The 26,242-nt window shown below is 36.9% G+C and overlaps 1 protein-coding gene across 4 annotated transcripts in view; it reads right to left on the bottom strand.

Annotated features, from left to right (window-relative positions):
* Window positions 1–26,242, bottom strand: part of PPARGC1A (PPARG coactivator 1 alpha) — a gene marked incomplete at both ends in the record, with an annotated part of 631,219 nt that overhangs the window by 21,868 nt on the left and 583,109 nt on the right. For all 4 annotated transcript variants that reach the window (XM_084233498.1, XM_084233499.1, XM_084233500.1 and 1 more), the window contains 5 exons: window positions 8,182–8,255; window positions 8,365–8,410; window positions 13,798–14,002; window positions 14,869–14,991; window positions 16,825–17,019. In XM_084233498.1, coding sequence (XP_084089624.1) covers window positions 8,182–8,255; window positions 8,365–8,410; window positions 13,798–14,002; window positions 14,869–14,991; window positions 16,825–17,019 — 643 coding nt within the window. The remainder of the gene's footprint in view (window positions 1–8,181; window positions 8,256–8,364; window positions 8,411–13,797; window positions 14,003–14,868; window positions 14,992–16,824; window positions 17,020–26,242) is intronic.

The raw sequence follows: 26,242 nt of genomic DNA, 5'->3' as shown, positions 1-26,242 counted from the left end.
ACAGTCAATGCTCAATCCTGAACACCACCCCCTTCACTCATCTTCTCGCTCATCGCAGGACACTCCACTGCATCCCGCATACCTAAATCAATAGCGCTAATGCCTCCCATCACCTCCAGATTATTTCCTTTGTGTTGATTTTCTGGAGAATGTGTACATTTTGGTGTTGACAGTACAAGGTATATTCCATGCTCTCTCTTGAACTTAGCAGGTTTTGACAGATTTATGTGAGGACAGATGGCCATTATAGGCTGAAGGCTGACAAGAGGCAGTTCAGAGCATTGTTAACACACTTGCACAAACTCTCAGCAGTGCAGCCCTGTGCAGAATGTAATTCAGACTATAGCTTTTTTATTGCTGCCTATTTTCTTTTGTCAAAAGAGCCTGCTGTGCAGAGCAACAAATGGCTGCTATTACCCAGAATGTAATGGGTGTCAGACAAATCACGTAACACAAACAATCAAGAGTATGTAGGTCATATTTCAACAGAGCACAACCTTAGCAATATTTATGATTACTGCATTGAAATGTGCTCTATAATAAACAAGTACCTCTACATCCCTCACACTTATGCACTTCTGCACAGCAAATCTGGAGAAGTGGCGCACACTCGACAGCCAGCTTTTTAAACAGTCCGTTTATTTTTTTTCTGTAAGTCAGAGACAAGTTTTATTTTGTTGTGTTTTTCATTATGTGCTATAAAATGATTTTCTTAGAGGAGTTCTCTTTTGGGTTTGTTTAATTGAATGACTCTGATAAAACGGTGACTCCTTTGCTCTGCACTCTGTTTCTCTGTGCTCCACTATCTACCCGATCACGGCAGTGAGGGGGTGGTGTTGTTAAATCTGTGTGTAACATCTTACAGGATCTACTGCTAAATCTGCAACCTTCTTGGAAATTTTATTCCAGTGAGGGGTTTTTCTTGTGTCGCACACCAATGGAGGTATTTCTTAAGGAAAAACAAGGAGTAGATGAGTTTCTAATGTACTTAAAAACTCACTTAAAAATGGAGGACTGGGCAGAGAAAGGTGTGTGAGCTGTTTTATGCACATATTTTAAGCCTCAAGAACTTGGAGTAACAAGAGAACAGGGATAAACTCAGTAAAAACTGCTACTGCTCCACCCATTGGTAGAATAGTCTGTTGAGTAGAAGCACCTCCAGTGTCCTCACCAACCTCTGTCCCACTGCCCCAGGATGCACTGGAGCTCCAGGAGAGGCAGCAGCAAATGTGTTAATCCCTTGCAGAGGGGGGCCTCCTACTCCTATACTGGCTGGCATCATTCCCGGCAACTCTAAGAGTGTCCCTGCCTTTACTGCTTTTTAAGGATTTCCTATATCACACCTCATTACTGAGGGACATGCTGGCCTTGCTATAGAACTTTAGAACTTTCCTATGACATGCGTCTGATTTCCCAACTCTTGCTCATGGGAGATGAAGATATTATTAAGTGGCCCTTGTGTACATTCCCACAGAGTCAGAGCAGGAGAGGGGAGCAGCTGGGGCTGAAGGGCAACTGGCTTTCTAGGAATCTACCACACACACACCCCAAATCTGATGTGGGAGAGAATACAGCTTTGTTATCCTTGATTTAAGAGAAGCTGGATGGGACCATTTCCAGACAACTGAAGAAGAAAGGAATCATCTTACAGGCATTGGGTCAAGAAGAATGAGATTAACAGAAAATGAAAGGTATAGCTGAAATATGGGAGAAATTCCTGAGAGAGTTGCCAAACATTGGAATGGTCTGTGAGGAGAACTAGTTGGATATCCCATTCCTGGAATCTTCAGGCACAGGAATGGATTCCATAACCTGTCCAAGTCACTTTCCAGTTCTAGGATGTGATGTTGTCCTTTTAAAACCACCAACTACTTTTTTGCTTTGGTCGATTTTCCAAAAATGTCATATACAGCAAGCATCTACTAAAAGGTGCAGCATATTTATTCTGTTAGTCCCTATTACAGCAAAATGAGCTTTTAAATGAGAAGCCCCAAAAAGATTGTAAGACACTGCATAGAAGAATAAGAAATGATAAATTGGTTAATGAATGGACATTTTTTAAAGCATGAGGCAAGTGCAGTGTATTTTGAATGACTGTCAATTTAAACTAAGGGAAAACATTAAGTGAAAAATAAGTAACACCAAATCACACATCCACTATCATCAAAACCATGGAGGGAAAATATATCAATGGGGAAAAAAATTGCTAGGGCCTAGTGTGTTAAGGTGATGAGATTGCTGATTATTTTCTCCTTCTCATTTTCCCAATTAGTTATAAAATTGTTACACTGCTGTTTATTACTTTTATAGTAATAACAATAAAACAATTTGCATATACTTATGCATAGACAAAGATATGAAATTTTGGGGCCAGCCATTTTGGTCTCCATCCAAATTCCTTCATGTCTTGTGGTTAAAACCATCATCTCATTCAGCTGACACTGCTTTGCCATTCCATTTCAAAAACAAGAAAGTCTAGACTCTGAAAATCTCCATATGCAATAGATTTAAATGCCTTCTGCCAAAAGAGCATTCTCTTTCCTCTCATCTTGCTTTACTAACAGCTATTTTGAAATCAAATTAGTTTTTACACCTGTAAAAGTGAAGTGTTTTTTTTATCAGCCAAAATGAGCTAGTTTAGGACAATCACAAAGTCAGACCAGCTGGCGATACCTAATAAAGCAAACTTCCTATCTCATCCCTCCTGTTTCCCAAAGACACTGCAGATGGGACAAGGGATTATTCTGGAGGTCTTCAAATTTTGTTGACTCCTTAGTTTTCCAGCTAAATGTTTGGAAAATTGCACTAACATTTGGGAGAGTAAAGAAAAAGAAGACATGAGAACAGCTTAATACACTTTCTCTGTCACAACCAAAACAAATTAAGGGTGTAGACCAAGGATCAGCAAATCCACATCATGAATGATGTTTCCATCCTCTCCACCCCCTGCTGTACCTATGGCAGACATCACTAATTGATCATGACATTCCCACTGAGCACAGACTTGGCCTTAGAATTCCTCTGAACACAATGCTTCTGGCAGCCAATACCAATCAATGACACTTGGCAAGTGAAATGAAACCTATTTAACATAACAGATGTCGACCACTATCTTTAAAATTCAGGCTATAGGAAAGAGACATAATCTCTAGCTAGACAGATGCCTTGAACCCAGGGTCTACCACAGAGCTACTGTCAACATATAGCTTTTCCTCAACAATGAAATGGGCAGACAGTCAAAAAGATAATATTTGTAAAGTATCTAACCTCCAGAATTTGTAATAGAGTAGAAGTCTCTGTTTTTGAAAGAATATCAAAGAGGAGATCTTTCTATCGTGATCTGGTAAATCCCACACCCACATCAAAGCAGCAAAAGTTTAATTTTGGGAAATTTGGGGGATTTTGCCACAAAATGAGTATATAATTTCATATGTAAGCCTCCCAAAGAGGATAGAGCATTGACATTAATGAAAGGGAACAGGTAAAGACAATCAAAATACGGAAAGATGAGTTGCAAAGAACTGTGACCTCATAGATGAAGTCAACACACAATTTTATTAATTTACTAACATTTAAGGAATACTTATATATACTCAACTATATCTTGCTCATGTTTTATTTCAATTTCTCAGCAATAAAATGAGATGCAGTTATGGTTTTTGTCTTCACCGATGCATAAGGACACTGATCTTATAGAAGTTAATTGAATTAACCATACATTTAGATGGGGTTAGATACAGAATTTGAAGCCAGGATTGTCCATTATCAGAGCCAAGGTTTTACATAATATCACTAAGCTATCTACTTTTAAAAAATCATAATAGACTACTACATCTGCTTTACTGATTGTAAAATATATTAATGCAGACTGAACTGAATGAAATTGCCATTTTGGTATGACAAAAATGGTTGAATACTGGAAATTTTATGTTTCAAACTATATTTTAGTTCTTTGAGTCAAATCGCAATTTCATTAGGGTATTACAAATATGACTTCAAATTTGAGGAAAATGAGACTTAGAAAATATGAAGGATATAGAAAAGATTCTTAGCAACTTGAATATGAAAGAGATAAATTGTGACCCCCCTCTTGAATTTCCTTGCTGATTTCAGTACTCAGGCCAAATTCACTGTTACCTTACTATCCCTTTGAATATCCTGCCTTCTTGTTCTGTTACATCAGTATCTTCTCCCCTTTCCACCTGCACACTTCAAAATCTGATGCCAATGTTTCTCTCCCCAAGTCAGTTTTGCCTGTGGAGATTAGCCAGACTCCCTCCCATAGATTAATGTTGTGACCCTCCATGTTAAGTATTGGCTTAATTCTTTTTCAGTCCTTATACTTCTTTTCAATCCTCTGTGCAAATATCATACTTCACTTGAAGCCATGATATACAGGGTTCCTTTTGGTATCTTCTCTCTCCCCTTTGAGGATTCTTTTGAGGCACATTTAATATTGGTCATATCCTCCAAACACTATTATGCAACAAATTTTACTCAAGATTTTTGGAGGAGTTGGAGACCACAGATATCACACAAAGCTTGAAATTTCAAACCCACAATATCTCTATCAAAAAAATAACTTCTTCTCTCCCAAGCTCTATCTTTTTACATCACCCTTTAGGTAGGCTCCAATCTTCTTGCCTCCTTGAGCCTCCTCCAAGTTCGTCTTCATCCCCTCGTTTTCCAGTAGCTCTAAATTCTTTCTCATATGTAATACAACTTGGCCCTATGTCAGTTTCTCTAATTTGCATTTTCACACTTAAAAACACCGTGCTTAAAAGCACCCTGGGGCACAACTCACTAAGGTGATAGCAAACTATGATAAATAGTAAATACCATTTTTCTTTCATTCTACTTGTACGATGTTTCTTATTTTCCCAACAAACTATAAGCACACAATCAAAAACAATATTTATTTAGCACATTCTATGAGCCAAGTACTATGTCCCTTATTTTACATGGATTAATCTATTAGTCTCTATGTCTTAAAACTTGCTGTATACCCCAAAAGATCCATTTTATTGCAAGCAGAGAGCCAATATTAAAAATATGTTGGTAAATTGATTTCTATTGGACCCAAGAATCTTTCAAAGTACCAAGAATCAAGGATCTAAGCTAACAAGATCAATTAGTCACTGACAGAAATAAATCCACTCTCTATATATTTAAGGATTCTAAGTATTTTTTTAAAAAGCATCTTCAATAAATCTCTTTTTGTCAATAGCATAGGCTGTGATCCTTTCAAAATGCTAACTAAATTACTTAAAATTTGCTATCTATCAATAAAAATAATCTTAAAATTTCTGGCAAGAAGAAAGTAAGTAAAAATAGTTGTTTTTTTTCATGATAACAATCTCACTAATAACCACAAATTAGGAAAACATTTTAAAGGCAAAGAAGCCTAGTGCTATCAAGAAAACAATAAAGCAAGTATATCCATACAGTGCTCTTAGGGTTATAAATGGAAATACCCCTTTTGGAAATCTATGTTGTAATATATATCAGAGGTTCTAAAGATATTTATATCTTTATATTTGGTACTTATAACTAATAGGCATTTAAATAAGATTTTTAAATTATGAATAGAGATTTCCAGTGCAGTGCTATTAAAAAATGGTAATATTTCAACAACCTAAATACATAAAATGATAATATGATTAAATAAATTTAGATATTCCTACTCAAACTAATGTTATACAGCACACTACAGACATGATTAAAAAGGGTCTGATGGTGCAAACATTCCTTTTTAAAATTTCAATTGAGAAATCAGGATGCAAAATTACATATATAGGAGGCTTTCTATACCTGCAGGTCCTGGCCAGAAAATTCAACCAACCATGGACCAAAAATATGTACTATGTGGTTAAGGCTGTGATGGTTGTATCTGTACTAGACTTGAACAAACTTTTTATTTTTCTTGCCATTATTCCCTAACCAACGCTAGAGTAACACTCTTCAGAGCATTTATGTTACATTAGGTGTTATCAATTAATTACCTGGTGATGACTGATAGTATGTGCAAGTATATAATGCATGGATTATATGCAAATTCTATATAATTTTATAGAAAAGACTTGAGTATTGGCATATTGGGATCCTGGAACTTACTTCCTGATACTAAGGGGCAGCTGGATATTCAAAGGGATTAGAGATGTATAAAAAATAGCCATAGTAATCAATGCTGTGGATATATATTGCCAATTATTATGGTAAGCTTGTAGTTATTTGTTTGTTTGTTTTTACCCTGAGAATAATAAAAAGTATTCCCTTCATGGAAAGCTTGGTGTTTGTCTGTACTGTGAAGTTTTCTCAAGTCTCTCTAAAGCAAAGTCACTGACAAACACACACACATTCTGAATACTTCTAGTTCATAGATGCCTTTCCATGGAGCAGTTATCATAAACTCAGTAGTGTATTTCCCCAGACCAGTTAATATTTATTCTGCTGGTGGTTGCAATTATATAAGATAATACAATATCATTTAAATGAATGAAAACGGAGTGAGAAAAGTTGTTTCTATAAAAAGATACAAGAAGGAAGAACTGTCAAAGCAGTTATAGATGGGAGGTATCAGAGAATACTGAGAAAACATGACGAGCTATGATTATAATTACATGAAAATATAGGATGATTTTGTACTTATACCACCACACAAATATCTTTCATTCTTTTCTTTCAAATAGCAAGAAATGAGAATTGGATATTATCTATGAAGCATTGTGCCATTTTTGCCAGAAAGATGAATAGCTCTCCAGTTAGTTAAATTCAGTTCTCCTTATTCTACCAAAAATTTGACATTCAAAGGTACATTCTCATGCTTTAATCAAAAGTAAAATGACAAAACTGTACATCCTTCAATCAACATTAGATAAACCCATGAAATACTCATTCTCATTGGTTAGAAATGAAGGATGCAACGGCATATGATACATATATAGAAAAATTGCTCATAATCACAAATGTAAATTATAATTTCTCCAGAAGTGATGTTGTATATGCTTATAAGTGAATATATATGTATATATATAAACTATATGCATATGTATAAATGTATATATAGTTGTATATGTATAGATGTGTAAATTTACATACACACACATAAAATAAATATAAATACCACAAAATTAACCACTCTATTGCTTGACCAAATCATGCAATCATGCAATAGACCTTTCATAAGAAGGTAATTTAGCAAACTCAAAGTGTGAAATTAAACTTAGCGACAATGATCACGGTGCGTGTAGGCACCAGAGTTCTGGTTGAAAGCCTCTTGTTTAACTTACTGTTCCTTTACCCTTATCAGCAATGGCCAGAGCTAAGAAACTTCTTGTTCAGACATCCTAAGAGTCATTTTCCAGTGGGGCACCATTGGAAAGTACTTAGTACACAGGCACCATTTCCAACCAACTCAGAAGTCTGCCCAGGGACTCTGAGTAGTAATTTTCTCAAGGCTAGTCCACATTAAGCCTTAATGTGACTCTCTTCAGTATGTGAAGTAAAGTCTGGCTAAATGAGTCCAGAAATCAAATGCTAAAAGAAATTGATCTTTTTTACAATACAAAAGAATATATTCTTATATAATATGAATGGATATCTTTTCATCTTTCTCCTTGGTGGGAAAGATGGAAAAAAAAATACTAACATGTATAAGAGAATATTGTATAATGGAGAGTAGAAATATATCCCAAATGAAGCACTGGTAGTCCATGAACTTGAATTCAAACCTGTGTTCTGTGCTTTATGTACTGTGATCTTGGGCAAGTTACCTAAGATCTCTGAACCTTATTTCCTTTTACAAATGAGAAAATTATCACCATCCTCATAAGTCATTGTGAAATTTGCTGAAACCACTTAACTTCCTGGCATATTTATTAAGAAGATCAATAAATGTCAATTTCTACTCAAGTTTCGGTGTCTTAATCTTAAATGGGAATATTCGAGCCTCCAAAGCAAGTACATACGTCAGAAGGTTTGGCCCAGGTCTGATACATAATAAATGTATTATCTTAAAATAAAATAAACAACTGAAAACATTTATAGATAATGTCTTATCCAAAGTAGTTTGTACTCATTGTTAATTTCATTAATCACTAGAAAATACTGTCTACTAGTTAATACATATTACACACACACACACACACACACGCAGAGTTCCAAATGATATACAGGTCTTACCTGCAGTTCCAGAGAGTTCCACACTTAAGGTTCGTTCAATAGTCTTGTTCTCAAATGGGGAACCCTTGGGGTCACTGGAAGATATGGCACATTTATAAAAACAAACTGAAATGGAGTTGCTGTAGCCAAATGAATTAGAACCCCCTTCCCTTTCTGCAAATGATTACATTTCTTAATACTTACTTTGGTGACTCTGGGGTCAGAGGAAGAGTTAAAGTTGTTGGTTTAGCTAAAGGAAGAAAAAGGAAACTAATTATGAAATATTGAATGAACTCAGATTTATTTTCTATTAAAGCCTGGTTGGAAACTGGAATTTGGAAAAAAACTAAAGGAAGGAAATCCCTGAATACTGGATCCAAGTCAGACAAGAGTCCATTATGCTAAAACAAATTCCAAACAACATTTGCGTCAGTAAACTATCATTCAAAAACACATACAAAAACAGAATTTTTCCTAAAACGAGGCATCCCTATTAAGGGTACAAAATTTGCATCCCACCATCAGAGAGAAATAATGTTTTCTATTTTAATTTGGTATACAGTACACGGTTTATTTCGACAAGAAAACAGCAGAGTAACTACAAGATGACAGAACGTTATGAATATTCAGCTGATTTTTCTCCTACAATGTATAATTTTATATCTAGCCCTGAGAATAGGTTATATCTACGAGGCCAAAGCTCAAGCAATAACCGTTTCACTCGCTGAAAATTAATTTGCGAGATTATAGCAAATTGTGGACATGGATCCAGATGGCTTAAAAAGGGTTCAGATCCCCAAATTTGAGAGACTAATAAAATGAGATGCCATGTAAATCAGTAGAGAGATCCACCAACTTGCAAACAGAGCTCATTTACTTCCTTTTATGCTTCCTAAATTTTACCTCCCACAGGAGGCATTTCCCAATTATAAAGGTGGAGTAAGAATCTTCTTCTCACTTCAAAATTATAATTGCTTATCCTTGGAAGTCTTATATTTTGAACAGAAGGAAGAGAAAACATGACGAGAAATGTACTTGGGATACACATTCCCATATCGTGTATATATATATGACATTCAATAAAAAATGTATTTATGTGTACATAGGTTTATGTCAATTTTTTCTCATTAAGATAACTGCTTTCAAAAAGTCAGGTGGTATTTGCTTATGTCATGGAAATCATAGAATTTGAAACCAAAAGGTCCTTAGAATCAAATTTCTTATTTTAGGGATGAAAAACTTTAATAATTTCTTATTTTAGGGATGAAAAAATACAAAACCTAAAGATGTTAAATGATATTCCAGAATCAGAAAACTAGTTGCTGGCAGAGTTGGCCCAGAATGTGTTTCCTTTCTCTTATTATCAAAATGAATTGCATTCAATAGATTTTAAAGTAAATTAATCAACCCCAGTAATTAAGGTCCTTTGAAATGTGAAAATATTATTTATAACCAATTTAGGCTGAATTAGGTACTTTACTAGGATAAATAGTATTTACATATTTAATATCTAGGTTTAGATTTAGTTTTTAAACAACTGAATGTTTGATCATCTATCCAATGTGTGTTCAGAAATATGAAGCTCATGCTGTCTTCTACAAATTAGGTACATTGATTGATTCTTTTTTTATTTATACAGATAAATGAACTGGCTTTTCTTTTTTTTTCTGTATGTGTGCTTTAATAAGTTATTCTAAAAGAATACACTTATGGAAGAACTTTATCACTTTTTATGGAGTTTCATTAGTAATTATATAATGCAATAGGTTGTATAAAAAAATCACCAGATACGAAATATGTGGTATGTCATTCAATAAATTTACACTGAAAAATCAGCTACTCTTCAAGGAGTAGTGTAGGGTATCTGAAATGCTCATAGAAGATTCCCAAAATTCTGGTCGTTGGGTACAGGTAAGGTCAAGGACAACGGAAGAATAGGTGGGTGGTCACATATGATAAGACCAAAGGCAAAGAGGAAATAAGGGGCACAGAAAAGTCCCAGCCCCAAACCACTTGTAGGATCTAATCTCCAAAACAGCTGGTGCTCAGAATAACTACCCTTGAGAAATACTGAGTTAGTTCACTGTATGTTTAAGCCATACCCTTCCAATGACTCATTAATGGGAGATTCTTGGACCTAGGAATGCTTCTTTTCCATGCATATATTGATATTTTTGATGAAAGAGAAATTAATAAATGGATACCAACATGCACCAGAGGTCAGGTCATTATCCTAATGAACCCATAAACAGAGCCTAACACCTACGGTGTCACAGAGACACATGAACCTCAGGGAGGAAAAAATACAATGCATTAAGAAAACAGCCTCAGTAGGTCTTCTTAATTATGATCTCTTATTATTCATGTACTATTTTACTCTTAAATTTTGAATAATAAATAATCCCTGACGATGAACTTTATTCCCTGTTGTTTATTATCAGCCAGCCAAGTTTATTTAATTATTTGTTTATTTTTGACCTATAATAACTATAGGAGTTGGTTTTGTTTTTTTGTTTGTTTTGGTTTACAGGCTTTATTCTGAAACAGGCTTTATTTCTTGTCACCAACACACATTTCTTAAAGGTCCACATGTATACAGCAGGTCTTATCTAAACAATATGTCCTTAATGGACCAATTTAACTCCTCACAGCTAAAGTTTAGAGTACTATTTAGTGGTAAGTGAATATAAAACCCTCAAAATCCAAAGAACCAACTAATACTTTAAAAAAAATTTAAAAAATCAAGATGGGTCAGAACAAGGGAGGGAAGAGCACAAGGGACTGTGGTCACTTGTGGAGATGGGAGAGCTACGTGCACTATGCCTTAGGGGAGAAGTCAAATACTGTCCAAAAATTAATAATGATGTAAGAAAATAAATAAACAAATGTAACACATTAAAAAAAAGAGCTATCTTTAAAATATGTGCCTCTGGGTTGGTTTCAAACTATTGCAGGGTTTCATGGAGCAGGGGGTTTAGCTCCAGAAAAGGAACAAACAATCAGAACAGGGTAGAGAGCAGCCTGGTGAGTAACTGGGTTCACTTACTAGAGTGAAACCCTTTGGCTACCTTTCACCTGAGGCCTTCAACCCCCAAGGAGTCCCAGAGTGATGGTTCTGCTTTAAGAGATATTATTCCACCTCCTGTGTATGAAGGTCAATAGAGTAAAGTGAGCAGTAAAAGAATTTGACCCATTTCAATGAACATATTTCTTTAAACTGACAGGAAGGGATGGACAGTGATTTTAAAATATTCATCAGGGAACACCTAATTGAGAGTCAATTTAAAATATTAAAAGAAGGTTCCTGAAAATCCTGGACTGATGGTAAGGTAGAGATATGAGCAGGGAAATACCAAAATACTGGGAAAAGAAATACTTGCAATGGCAGCAACAACACTAGAGAAAGGGAAGTCTCTTCAATCTAGACCCTATCTCACTCACAAACAAAAATTAACTCAAAATGGATAAAACACTTAGATGTAAGACCTGAAACCATAAAATACAGAGAAGACATAGGCAAAACTATCAACGACTTAGGCCTCAGTGATGTCTTTGTAGATTCATCTCCAACACCAAGAAAAACCAAGAATATATAAATAATTGGAATGACATCAAACTAACAAACTTCTGCACAATGAAACTATCATTACTAAAATCATCATTACTAAAAAAGACACCCTAGGGAATATAGAAAACATTTGCACATAATACATTCATCTGACAAGGGTCTGACATCCAGGATCTACAAAGAACTCACACAACTCAACAAAAAGAAAACAAATAACCAATCAAAAAATGGGCAGAAAATCTACACTCTTCAAAGAAGACATAAATATGGTCAGCAGGTAAATGGAAAAATATTCATCATCATTTATTTTCAGGAAACACAAATCAAAACCTCAATGAGTTAGCACCATGCTCAAGAGAGTGGTCCATATCAAAAAGAGTAAAAAATAATGTTGGCTAAGATATGGAGGAAAAGGAACACTTATATTCTATTGGTGGGAATGTAGACTAGTTTAGCCCCTATGGAAAACAGTATGGTGGTTTCTCAAAATATTAAAAATAGATCTTCCAGATGTTTCATCCATTCCACTAAGTTTCTACCAGAATATGCAAAAGCATTAACTGGAAGAGGTAACACACACTCCTATGTTCCCTGCAGCACTATTTACCATAGTGAAGTTAGGGAACCACCTAAGTGCCTACAGACAGATGAGCGGGTCAGGAAGATGTTGCGTACACACGCAATGGGATCCTATTCAGCTATAAAAGAAAGATAAACTCTTGCCATTTGCCAACAACATGAATGGAACTGGAGGGGATAATGCTCAGCAAAATCAGTCAGAAAGAGAAATACCAGCTGGTTTCACTTAAATGCGGAATACAGAGAAACCAAACAAAGGGTCAGATAAAAATCAAATCAATAACAAACCCTAGAAATCAGACTGCTGAGCCGGGCCTACCAGAGTGGGAGGAGGCTGGTGGAGGGCAGAGTGGGGAGCAAGCACAGTGGACTACAGTGGAGACCGAAGGGCGTCTTGGTGAGTGTGGTGTGGTAACGGATATCTGAAGGATGTGATTCTGTATCTTTAAATCATATACAATCTTGTAACCCAATGTTATCTCAAAAAGAAAATCATCTTTATTCCAGGTGTCTGAATAAAAAGGAAAAAATTGTAAAAACTAAAAATAAAAGCACAATATAACTGTAAGACCTAAGCCCGCTTCAAATCAGAGTTAGGGAGTACCTACCACACTGAAGTATGAAGGGGAAATTGGGGAAACAAGAGGAAAAGCAGTGATGGCTATTTATAGCTGGTATTTTAATGTCTGCCTATTTCCACTGGATACAATGTTAGAATTGGTGGTAAAGTGCAAGATGACCTATTGCAAAGCAACAACTTTCAACAAGCTCTTTTGGGGCAACTAAGACTACAGGGAAGGATCCAAACTCAAAGAAAATCACATGTCTACCAGGGGTTCCCAGAATTAACCTGACCTACATCAGAAGTACCAGACTTTTAGTAACAGAAGGGGAAAAAGAAAAATCAATCCAGATGTTTGGTTTAATTGAGGCAATCCTTTGTTTAATAAAGAAGACATTTCTTTTAAATTCCAGGAATTTCTGAAGCCTTATTTACAAAAGATTTCTGTCAGCATAACGTGTGGTCTTAAAATAAATCACTTAATAAATGGGGGAGGCCCCATAAATACTATGTGTTACTATTTGCTGTAGTATACACAGCAAATTGACAAAGCCTTGTTTTTTTTCCATTTGGGGGATGGAAAAACTAAGCTCTTTCATGAATTGGCTGGCCAGGTTTGCTACAAGTTCAATTACCTCAGCTCTTCAGCCATTCATAGAAACCTCACCTCATGTTGCCTTTTCCCCACTTCCAACCCCCTCCCTCACACCCAGCTAACATTTCGGGGGCCCCTTGGTGATTGTGAATCAGGCTGCAGATCAGCTGAACAAGATCCAGACGACCTGTGTCCAGGAGACCTGTGTCTCCCCATCTCCTATAAAGTGCTCAATTCTTCCTGCAGAGACCGGGCTGCCCCAGAAGCCAGCTGGGCATCTCAGCCCAGTGTGAGCTTGCACGCCTGTGGCCTGTGTTCAGGTCCCCAACCTACCTTGTAAATGTTGCGACTGCGATTGCGTGTGGGACTTCTTTTTGGAGGTGCTTTTGTCTCTGCTGCTGTTCCTGTTCTCTGTGGGTTTGGTGTGAGGAGGGTCATCGTTTGTGGTCAGATACTTGAGAAGCTCTGAGCAGGGACGTCTTTGTGGCTTTTGCGGTTGACAAATGCTCTTCGCTTTATTGCTCCATGAATTCTCGGTCTTAAAAACAAGACATAAAGAAAGCTAAAATTAGTGAACTGAACCTTATCAGAATGGATATAGGTTTTCTGAAGAGATGAGATTTTCAATGAAGTGTTCAGTCTAAGTGTACTAGATCTATGAGCTGTGAATAATTGTTTGCAGAACAAGGAAAGAAAATTACATTTAAAATTCCTAAATGACATTTATGCAGCTTTTTATTTCATTTCTCTTACATTTCAATGTTCCTACTCAGCAACATGTAACTAACAAGACCCTACAGCGCCTTTACTGTGAATAAAAAAAAAAATAAGCTGGTTTAAACCTTAATTTGCCACTGATTGCTGGAGCCCAGTATTCGCAATTCTCTTAAGTACCCCTTAACGCTCCGTTTTCACTCACAGTGAATGGCAAGACAAACATTGTTTAATACAGCCTGCTAACCGAATTATGTCATTGCCAGCATTCCATCCAATTAATGGCAGAGATAGATCTTTTGCGGTGATTCCAGAGCAATCTTTCTCAGGTTAGACAGCTGGCAGAACGGCAATCCTGAATCTTAAAGTCACTCGTAGATAATACCAGCCTATCAGCAAATTTTATTGTAAGCCATGCTGCTGCATGTATTAAAAAAAAAAGTGGGCAGCAGAATAGCAGAAGGTAAAACTTCCCTTCCAATTACCCAAAGACAAAGAATAAACGAACTCTTCCTAGTTTAAAGTAACCACACTGCTTTTGGAAACTCATTTCATAATCTGTTTCAGCGTTTCTGAAGCAAAAGGCAAGATCTCAGGGAAATTGAGCCCTATAAACTTATCATCTGTTTTGGAGCTTCAAGCAAAAACCCTCATTCCTTTCCCTCCTGTATTAAAAAGTGGACACTGTACCTTAACAACTGCAGGGTTTGCTCTTGTCCTGTGGTTATGGTTTGCATAGTTCTGGGTGCTGAGACCACTGCATTCATTGTAACTTAGCTGAGTGTTGGCTGGTGCCAGTAACAGCTTCTTAAGCTAGAAACATATCAGAGAAGGGGAAGCGAGAGAAGTTATGTGTCTTTTAAGCATTCCAATAAGCTATTGAAATTTTAAACTTTAATTAATTATAGCTATAAAATTAATTCTATCACTGTTTAATTATATTGCATCTTACATAATCGTGCGGATGGAAATGTATTTTTTAAAAGTAAGAAAAATTTGGGCATCACACTGCCAACTGAGAAGGCTTCTTACACATAAGAATTAGTATTGTCTACCTTAGGTTTCCTTTTATATAGAAGGATCATTGGAAATAGATTTTTAAATAACAAGTAGATGAGAGAAACTGCCTTGCTAAGTGAGAACTTGGGGAGTAGGGTAGGGTGTGTGTACATTTCCCCCTCAATAACCCAAATGAATCAAGTGGCAATAAATGAAAGACCCTGTCATGCTTCAAATATGTCTCACAATCAATTATGAAAATTTACTGATTCAAAGAATATTTGGGAGGAGAATGCCTATTGGTAACAGGGACTTGGAGATAAAGTCTGGAAGGGTGGGTTCTGCTCATGTCTCTTGGGCTCTGTTTCTTCATTTGACTTGATAGACTCCTAGGACCTCCCTGTTGCAACAGACAGTATGGCAAAGTCCACAGCCACTCATGTTTGAGCCCATTAGGTGATGAAAATCATCTGGTATCAATGCAAAGAAAACAGGGGATAAGACAGCAAAATCCACGGCATCAACAAATAGAGGAATCAGAGAATAACTAAGTAGCAATTATCGATGACCTCGTGTTCTGTAGACCAGAAATCTCAAAACGTAAAGTACTATAAATGGGATCTCCATGTTTTCATGGAGTGTCTTTAACATTTAAAACCTCAGAGATGTGGAAAGAAACAACCTGTAGGGGCATAGCTAGGTGTGTTATTACAGTGGAGTGAGCCACTCCATAATTTGCATCGTGCGCTCTTACATGAGATTATAGCAAGTGACAAATAGTTACCATGGATGAGAAGGTAAACTGTGTGTTAGAACTACCAAAATTCTTGTCAAGCACTGCATAGAAAGGAAAATTCACTCTTCACTGCCAACAAATTCATTCTTCATTGCCTACCATAAATTAAGGTAACTTGGGTTGCAAATTTGGTATTATTTTTCAATCTTCAAAAAAAAATGATGGATCTAAAGACTTAAAATATCATGTACTCCTCTATCTACCTCTGTTTCTAGAGACACCTATATAAAGAATAAAAATTATAAGCAGTCCTCTTGGTACTGAGAAAATACTAATCTCATAATGTGAAGACTATAACTAAAAATGTTAATTATTAATGAATTTATCATGAAAAACATGAAAAAGACTAAATCTCCAACCATAAGGAATTGCTTAATAAATTAGGCCATTTCCAAATAGTCAAATACTATGCAACTACTAAAATTATGCATCTATTTTAAATTCACCAACATGTTAATGATATATTCAAAATAAGAGGTAATATAAATCATTGTTATATTAGAGGTTATTTGAAATTAGAGGTGAACGCATCACCTGTCCTTTATGGTTATCTACATTTCCCAAGTTTCTACCTTGAACATAAATATAACCAAGAAATAAAAATACACACACACACGTAAACTACAAAATATACATTTTTGAAAACACCTGTAGTGTGATCACACAAAGACAGCTTTATCAATATTTTGAAACAAAGAATCACACAATTTTGCAACTCTGAGTGTGCTTGGGGATTATTTTAGCATCAGTCTAAATTAAACATCCAAACCTTATCGTCACTACATCATACCCATGTAGCGGGTAGCCAGAGGCAACTCCAATTCCTGCTAAACAGTGGGAAGGGTTCTTACTAGAGACGGCTCTTCTGCCTCCTGAGGTGGAGGGGTGCCGTCAGGCATGGAGGAAGGACTAGCCTCATTCCCCGTGGTCACATCTCCATCTGTCAGCGCATCAAATGAGGGCAATCCGTCTTCATCCACAGGGAGACTGTCCAGTGTCTCTGTGAGGACTGCTAGCAAGTTCGCCTCATTCTCTTCATCTATCTTCTGCCAAAACAGAAGACATGAGTGAGTTGACATTGAAGTGGGACATGCTACTTATTAATCAGCATAAACTGATCATGTTTCACAAAATGAATAAACAGTATATGAAATTTTGAAAGGTCGTGCCAGAATACAAAAGTTATATCTTACTCAAGCTCCAAATTCTCTTTTAGTCTCAGTCACGCCATTAATACCTCTACTGTCCAGATCTCTGTCAAGCTGTCCAATATAGCAAAGTATTAGGTCAGTGCTTAATATTCTATATTTTGTGCCGTGTTCACAGTCATTTTTCACATGTTTTGTTTTGTTTCCCTAACAGATTTAGAGAATCTTGGGGTTTCGGAGAACGTTAGCCATCATCTGTTTCATCTTCAGATACATTATTACAATCTATTATACAGCACACCCACAAAAACTTTCGAGAACCCTCTGCTTGAATACCACCAAAAACGGAAACTCTACCAAGAGAAATTATACACCTTCATGATTTCAATTATAATCTCATCACTGAATATGCCACTGTCATTTATTTCTCTCCCTGACATCTCTCCCAACTTCAATCATAAATCTATAGCTGCCTACTGGACATTTCCACCTGACAAGAGGCTTTTCACTACAAAACGACTATTTCTCCTGACTTTCCCAGTTTGGGTCACTGTTCTTTAGACCTAACCTCTGGGATTACATTTAGACCTTTTTTATCAAGTTGGTCACTAAGTAGGGTCTTTGTAACCTCTCTTAAACGCATTCACTTCTTACCAGGGGGACATTCCTAGTGCAACAGTACTTTTCACAGGGGGTCCCACAAACTTAGCCCAACTTCCTTTCCCACCTCCACACTCGATTCCAGCAGCATGCCCAGGGAAAGCACATCTTCAGCTATTCATTCCACAAACATTTTGAACACCTCTCTATGCCAGAACAAGGCTAGGTATTAGAGACACAAAGAGAAATAAAGCTTTGCCCCTCTGAGAACCCCCAGAGGAAGGAAAAAAGAGGCAAGCAATTTATTATAAAGGAGGATGTTTATCTCAGCACTCTGTACACACACTTTCAAGAGCTCCCAAACTGGAGCTTATTTTGCTCCTGGTTTATAGGGGGATGTGTTATAGTCTCTGCACACAGAGTATATTCAGTGTACCAATGCACAGTGCCAAAGCTAGACACCCAGTGTAGACAGGAGTTTGATTATTTGCTGAATAATTCACTGGTCTCCGGCAATTGCCTTACATGTATGTTATGCAGATCACTTTCTTTTTCTTCTGTTAGCATTTCATGTTGTTTGTCCAATGTGACCGCTTCATATGTCTTTTTTTAACTTCTGTACGCTATGACATTAACAATATCAGCTAAATTATCCCATACAGATTCTATTACAAAATGCACCTAAGCTGCTGACATCTAATGAAGCCAGCAGTGCCCACACTTCCTTCTTTCCATCACTGAACTCCAGTTAATTGACCTGACAAAATTACAAGAATCACAGAATAAGACAGCTAATCAGAAAATCAAATTGTATTACTAGAGAAATTAAGCAGGCCTTTATCACGTATACATTCTATTTTCACATAAAAATTGTTTTTACTCATTACTGATGAGTCTCCATCCAGGAATAAAACCACAGACTTCGTTCTCTTTTGGATTTGAGAGGCCAAGAAGAGGCGTTTGTACTCAGAACAGACTTTACTCGAAACCTTTTTCATTTGCATAACACATCTGCCTAACACCCCTGGACCTGACGTTGTGAGTCAAGTGGTTTTGAAGACACAGGTGGATTAGGCAGAGGGTACATCCTAATCAGTAGGGGTGAAATCCTAGCTTCAAAATGATACCACTTCTTTCCATAAATTTCAAATTCCTTAAAATCCAAATTGCTCAATTCAATTTTTTAAAAAAGCTTCATCATGACTCCCCCTTTAGCTCAATTCAATTTTTAATAAAAGCTTGTTGAGCATCTCTCTATTCTCCTCAATTCCTCTGGATTATGCCCATGTAAACTAAATAATAAAGATACTACAATGACTTTCCTTATCTTCTACCCAGGATCATAATCCGAAGATTGGAATCCCAAGATTCCAATCCTCCCCTTTTCACTGAAATTTAGATTTCCCCACCTACCAATACCCAAATATCAGTTATTAAACTGCTCTGAAAAAATTATATTTAAATTAAATAACTATTATTTTAAGTCATTTCAAAATCATGAGGTTTTATATTAATATAAGTATCTACATATTATCTAATACAAATAATATTTGGAATGATGTCAAGCATACACTCCCTCCCACCATGCTCATAATCATACACACACTTTCAGTGAATTGTACAATTTTTCCACGTATCCTGATTTTCAAAAGGCTTCTTTCACAGAAGTTCAAAAATAGCTCAGGAAAAGAAGTTAAGAATGTTTACCAATAAATGAGTAATTTTGTTTATCCCGATTTAAATTTTGTGTTTGGCGTTCTACCCTTACTAGCGACCTTTATTTGCTTTCAATCACATAATACAATAGCGCCTTAGCTCTATCCCTAGTGTAAACAAACTACGATAATTCCAATCAAGTCAAAATGACAAAGAACACGTAAATTAACTAGTTTTCTCCAATTTCTTTAATAAGGCTGTGTGAATGTAAACCAAATACAATGGCAGAAATATTGGAGCCTGATAATGTCATAATTAATTTACGAGATCTGATTAAACCACCAACAATTTTAATTCTCCTCTGTAGTGGAACTGCAATGGGAGGGGAGGGTTTGTGGGATGGTGCTCAGCACTGTGTTTTGGATGTGCATATGAGAGTGTGTGTGTGTGTGTGTGTGTGTGTGTGTGTGTAAGAGTTGGAATAAGAGGGTACAACAGGCTGGTATTCAGCCTGTATGGGGAGGGGACTGTAATCACTATTTATACTCAAGGTTTAAATGAATGATTATTTAACAATTTTTATGATCATGCCTGTATATGGGTGACTCCCAGGGGTGCTCAATTTGAGACTACTAGTTGTAGTGAGGTTCTTGAATTAAGGAAGAAAAGAATGTTACATCAGGGTCTCTGTGTTTTCTTTAATCACAGAGATTAAAAGAAAGAAACTTTTTTTTAAAAGAAAGTTTGATATTTACCAATTACATTTTTGTGTTGAAGCTCAAAAGATGTCCCTATATGTAAAGTTGAGTGGACGCTGCCCCTTCACCATGGCAATTTCAATTAGTTCAGCACGAGTTTCAACAATCACATACCCCAGAGAAGGCAATGGATGTGACAAAAAGGACTCTGTTAAACAATTAATGTCACTTTCCATTATTGCTTTGGTCCCAATTTACAGAGCAAATAAATCAAAGTCACCGCAGATGAAGCACACTGGTCTACTAACACATGTCTGTTCACAGGTGACAGGGTATGAAACCACATTAGTCAGGAAAGTGACATTGCAAGATAACCTTCCAAAGACACGGCTCGGAGACTGCTTTCTAATTATCCGAAATGACTGTTTTTTTTTTTTTTTTCCAAAAATATACTTATTAGCTCCACATATGTTTAAAAAAAGGAAAGCAAAGAAGAGGCAAGAAAGAGCAGTTCACCCATTGGAAAGTGATCTAAAGACACACAGACTAAGCTCTAACTTGCAGCTGGCAGTGGTGGAAGAAGAGGAGGTCGGGCACGGGCTGGTGGGTTTTCCACAGAGCTCAGCGCCTCTCCAGCAGTATTTTCCAAGGTGGGTTTCAGCCTTGTGCTCTCCTTACACAATGTGTCTGTCACTATTCTTCTGACCTAAATGTTCTCCCAACCTGTGTGACTGTAACACTTCACTCTCTAAGGGATCTCCTGGAATAAAAAAGGCACATCAACACAACTCACTCAGGTGTAAAGAATACCCAGTGACAGATGAGACACACACCTATCTTAACAACCCAAAATTTAGAACATGCAACAATTCTGAAGCACATCATTCATCAAGGATAATGCGGGACAGTTCATCCCTGCTCTTTGGGACTCACCTGTCCCCCTATCCTCTGGGATCTGCACTAGTTGTGATAGGATTCCAAAAGTTACGCTTGAAAGAAAGTAGATTCTGCTCCTTCAGAGGCTCAGAGTCACCTCAAGATGGACATTTGGGTCCAATATTACAGCACTAAGCCATCTTTCTTTGTGAGCAAATTGGCAAAAGGATCTTCCAACTGGCTACCCATGGTGGGGCAGATAGCACATCCAATTCACCCAAATGCACACTGGGAGTGAAGAAATCCACTAAATTAAGGGGGAGATGAGAGATCCTGAGATGTTAACTCTACCTGAAGGAAGAATCACAATGAAAACGGCATGTGGTATCCCAAAGATTTTTAAATGCGGGCTATTATGGAAGGACCATGCACTGCTTATGATAGTAATTTTTTCCACATCTTGTAGAATTGCAATTACACTCTGCGTCCCCAGATTCTCACACTCGCTTGATCTCTGTTTGATAAAAATAGTTTAATAGCCATTTAATCACAGCTTCATTATCTTAGCTCTCTTAATGCGAATTAGGCCAGGAGAATTCTTGCTTCCTCATTATTCAAATCATCAATAAGAAGGAAACAGTGGGGTCTTCTTATCACTCATTAATCAGTTTCAGTATCTTAGGTACTGTTTACACAGAGATCAGTCTGTGTGAGAGGTCACTTGACCTCGCTGAGTCTCTATTTTTTCTATATAAGATTTCAGATTATTATCTGTCTAATTCCTCGTGTAGAATTTTTCTGCATTCATGATTAATAGGGAGGAAAAAAACGTTGATAAAGTCCTGAGAATTCTTCAGAAAGGCACTCAATAAACATTTCCAAAGTATCTGCCCATCATCTTGATTAACCGTATTTGAATTTCATTCTTTGAGCACAATCTACCTCAGACACATTCAGCCCTGGGCCAGCTTCCCCCCAAATACCCAGCATGCCTTGGGTTTCCTCCTTGGCCCCATCCTGCTGATTTGGAAGCAGCTAATGAAGACAAAATTAACTCCTACTTTAAGTGAGGCCTAATTAGGAAGTGAAATCTGCTAGAGTAACATCTGGTAATGTATTCTGAAGCCAAATATAAATGACATTTTTGGATTATCCACTATTTTGGATTATTTGTTCTACTAGCCCCTACGAGTTGAAATAAATAAAAGAGAAAGTAATTTTTGCTGTATATTCAGGGTTCAAATAAGGAATACAATTGATCATAGGGGTCCCTTTCCTGAATCCTCATACAGTGCAAAAAGGCAAAAATTGATTGTATGTGTGAATGTTGGTTTTGATGTTTATGTTTGATATGAGATTTGCAAGAAGCTGACTTCAAAGTAAAAAGAAAAAAAATCTTCTTCTGAAATGAAGAAAACAATGGTTTGGATTAGGCCATTGAATTAGAATTTGTGTCTGTCCACTGTGTATAGTCTGACCCTTTGCTGAAGAACAAACATTTTGAATGCCCAATTTCTTTTTATTTTAAAGATTTATTTACTTATGCATACAAAAACCAGGGTATAGCCAGAGGTGCAGGGGATGAGAGGATTCACCAGAGACAGAGTGGGGAACAGAAAAGGCAGATCGACTGAAATGCACTGCTGAAGGGAGCAGTGGGCGAGTCAGGATTGGTCTGCTGCACCATGTGAGTAGCAGGGGATTGATCCCTGGCCAGGGGACTGAACTCGTGCTGCAGTGGCTGTGGATAGCTTCATAGACTGTGTCTTAACCCCTTGCGCCACCAGGGAAGCCCTGAATACCCAATTTCAAACAACTCTCTGCTCTCTGCTCTCTTCTCTCTGTCTCTCTCTGCCTCTCCCTCCCCTTGGATGCACCACTTCATACTGTGGGTTGTCTTCCTTCTCTTACACCCAGGCCCAATTACCAACAACATGGTACCCCATGATATACTGCAACATGGTACACCTCGTACCCCAATAGAATATGGGCGGAATTCCCACCCATTGCAAACTCCTGCCCTGTTCAATAGGAAGAGTCCCCAAAATAACCCACTAACTTTTTGTTTAACCTATGGAACAAAGAACTTTAAAAAGGGATGAGAACTTGAAGGTAGAAAAAAAAAATGACAAGAACACTCAAACCTATATGTGCAACAAAAAACTAATCAAGTTCATAAAAGACTACCTTACATTAAATCATGCATTCCATATTAAAAATAATTTTGCAACTATGCATTTCTTAAAAATACCCTGGGAGTTACTATATTCCCCTATATCCATGGAGAGATAAGTACTTTATGTGGCAATATATTTGCCTTGTCACACACCAAAGCTGGTAGAATTTAAGGCTGTACTAACACAGTGGTAAAGTAGAAAGAACGCAAATTTTAATGTCATTATCTGGGTAACTCCCCATGGACATATAGGCTAATTAAAATATTATGTGTATAAATGTATCTATACATCCCAAGCCTTCCCAACACAAACAAGTGCACATATTTAAAACAGAATCTACATACATGTATGGCTCAATCTCTTGAGTGAATTCTCACGTCTTTACTATAGTTGACTAAGTTAACTAATCAGCACATGTGTTCTCGTCCAATTATCCACTCCAAGTAAAGCAACAGTCAAAATAAAAAAAGATATGAAGCAATGGAATGAACAAATAAAAAACCCACAGATAATTCCTGACAAAATTAAATAAGAATTAAATGGAAATAAATGCAACAAAGCTGAGATAGCTCCTCCTGAGATATATGTTGACCTGGGATACATGCTCCTGTTTAAGGAGGCAAACAAAGAATGTTCAATCTTGTACTTAGAGTTCTTTCTAACTAACAGCTGAAAATATGAGTTAATAAGCAGATACTGGAAATATGGAATTCATTCTTCTGAAAAGGTCACATGGGCCAAAAAATATAAATACCAAGATTTAAGAGAAAGACCCAAGAATGCTTGCATTTCATAATGTAAAGAAGAAGCTACTTAGTTGTGCCATTAAACAGGTTTAACAGACAGAAAAAAGGTAGTGAGGCATTCTGTGTGTTCTTCGGTTTAAGCTAAGAGAGCATCCGGGCACTGTGAAAAGAACACAAGGCTGGAGGTCAGAATTGGTTTTGTTCCCCTTCACACCACTAGTTGTATGGCCTCAGCTGAAGCCTTGACTCTGGCTGATCTGCATGTTCTTTTTTTCACCCTTTTTAAAAATATTTATTTATATACATATTTTATATTATTGTAAATTTTTGGATGAAGTTTGATTTCTCCTCTCAGATGTAGTCCCCATAAAATTCCCACCCCAAGTGCCCCATGAACCATCACCATAGTATCCCACAGGCTCCTACATGCCTTCCCTGTTTTCTCCCTGACACTCACCAACTCATCCCAACAGTCAATTCTCAGTGCAGGAGACTTGGTGATTCAGAGGAAACCTCAGCCATCCCAGGCCTCTCTTCTCACCCAGTACTCCATGGCATCCCATGGTTCGAGAAGTCAAAAACCCTAAGCATCACCTACTAACCTAGGGTCACCATGTCATGTACTGTCCAAGTCAGAAGCCCTCTGGGTGGGGACTATAATCACCCACCCAGAGTTTAATCCTGACTATCTAGGGCTGACTAGGAGATGGTTGGATCCCCACATTAGTCCTACCTCAGCTGGTCCCATTTATCTGTCTGAATCCATCCCTACCATTGGGAGCTCATCTCTAGTCCACAAAAAGGCCAAGCATCCTCCTGCTTCCTGGCCTTGCACCTGCCATGTCCCCCTCTTCAAAGGCTTTTCCACTTGATGGTCCGATGGCAGCTCGTTCACATGCTCATGTACTGAGACATCAGCTTCTCAGGGAGAACTTTCAGTTACCCTAGACATAGTCTCCCCACTTTCCTGGTTTATTTATGTTTTATTGTTGACAACTATTGTTGTGACTTAATATATTTTATTTTATAATTTACCTTGTTCATAGCTAATCTAAAATAGAAACATTGGGAGGCCCATGTGGTCACTATTAAGACACTTGACGCATTGAAGATGCTTAATAAAAATGAACAAGAAGAACAACTAAAAAGTCCAACTGGTCCTAAGAATAGATTATCTTTTCATTCTCTTTTGGTTATTGTTATTGTTTGCTCTGTAATTTTCACCTACAGCAGATTTATTTCCTTACTAATGTCTATATCAGGCTGTAATGTAAAATCATAGAGTAGCTGACAGAGCCGGCAAGCAGTCAATAGATGCTTAGTGGGAAAGAATATGAAAATTGCTAGCAGACGGGCTTATTCTACAATCGGTCCCGAAGCATTGAATTTCTAAGAGCCAATGCACTTCCCTTCCTGTGTCTAGGAAAAGTTTGTGATGGGTCTTGTAAATACAAGATTAATTTACCCCAACTGTGGTGTTTGGAGGATACTGGAATGCAACTTACTACCTGTCCATGCGGAGCATCAGAGAAAACAATTCATATAATCTTTCTGGGCTGGGGTGACTTCATCCCATTCTGTGTAACACACTCATTTCAAACTGGAAATAAATATAGTCTTAGCCAGAGTATTTTTCAAAATATGTTCCTTGGAACTCTGGATGGCCAGACAAGGACTGATTATAGTTACTATCACATATATTTTATGTATGTATATAATTGAAATTTATATATAATTTATAAATCTACAAATGTATTACACATTTTATACAAAGATTTGTGTGACTTATACATAAATTTATATATATATCTTATACTAATATGATATATATGAATTTCTATATGAATTATATAATTCATATATCATTATAATTCATGTAATTCAGCATATCATTTATATACTTGATTTCAATGTCAATATAACTAATTTGTTTTTAGCAACATATGCACTCAAATGTCTTAATTCTCTTACATAAATACATGGAAAGACCACTGTATTAACCTGCTAAATTGAAACATTTTATGTTGGTTTTCAGATTATAGAATATCCTGAGAAGTCAGGGTGAACAATTTAAAACTCGGAGTCACTTAAAAATACTCATTTCTATAAAAGAGAATCTTCTCAATTCTCTTCAGTCCAAACCAAGTGCAAAATTATCAGTTGTGAAGATTGATATAAGATACCTGTCATTATCTTGAACTCCAACTTCCCTTTATCTATTCTCTCAGTTCCATAAACAATATGACATAAACATTATGTCAATGAAAAAAATACTAACAGCAGCTGACCTTCCCTGTGTGCTTCCTATATGCCTGCTGCTGAGGAAACTTTATTTACTCATATGATTTCATTTAAACCACCCATTAGC

The sequence above is a fragment of the Talpa europaea genome (genome assembly GCF_964194135.1).
Source record: "Talpa europaea genome assembly, chromosome: 5".
NCBI classification, from domain to species: domain Eukaryota; kingdom Metazoa; phylum Chordata; class Mammalia; order Eulipotyphla; family Talpidae; genus Talpa; species Talpa europaea.
The sequence above is the reverse complement of the archived record's forward strand: the minus strand, read 5'-3'. Positions and strand labels throughout refer to the sequence as shown.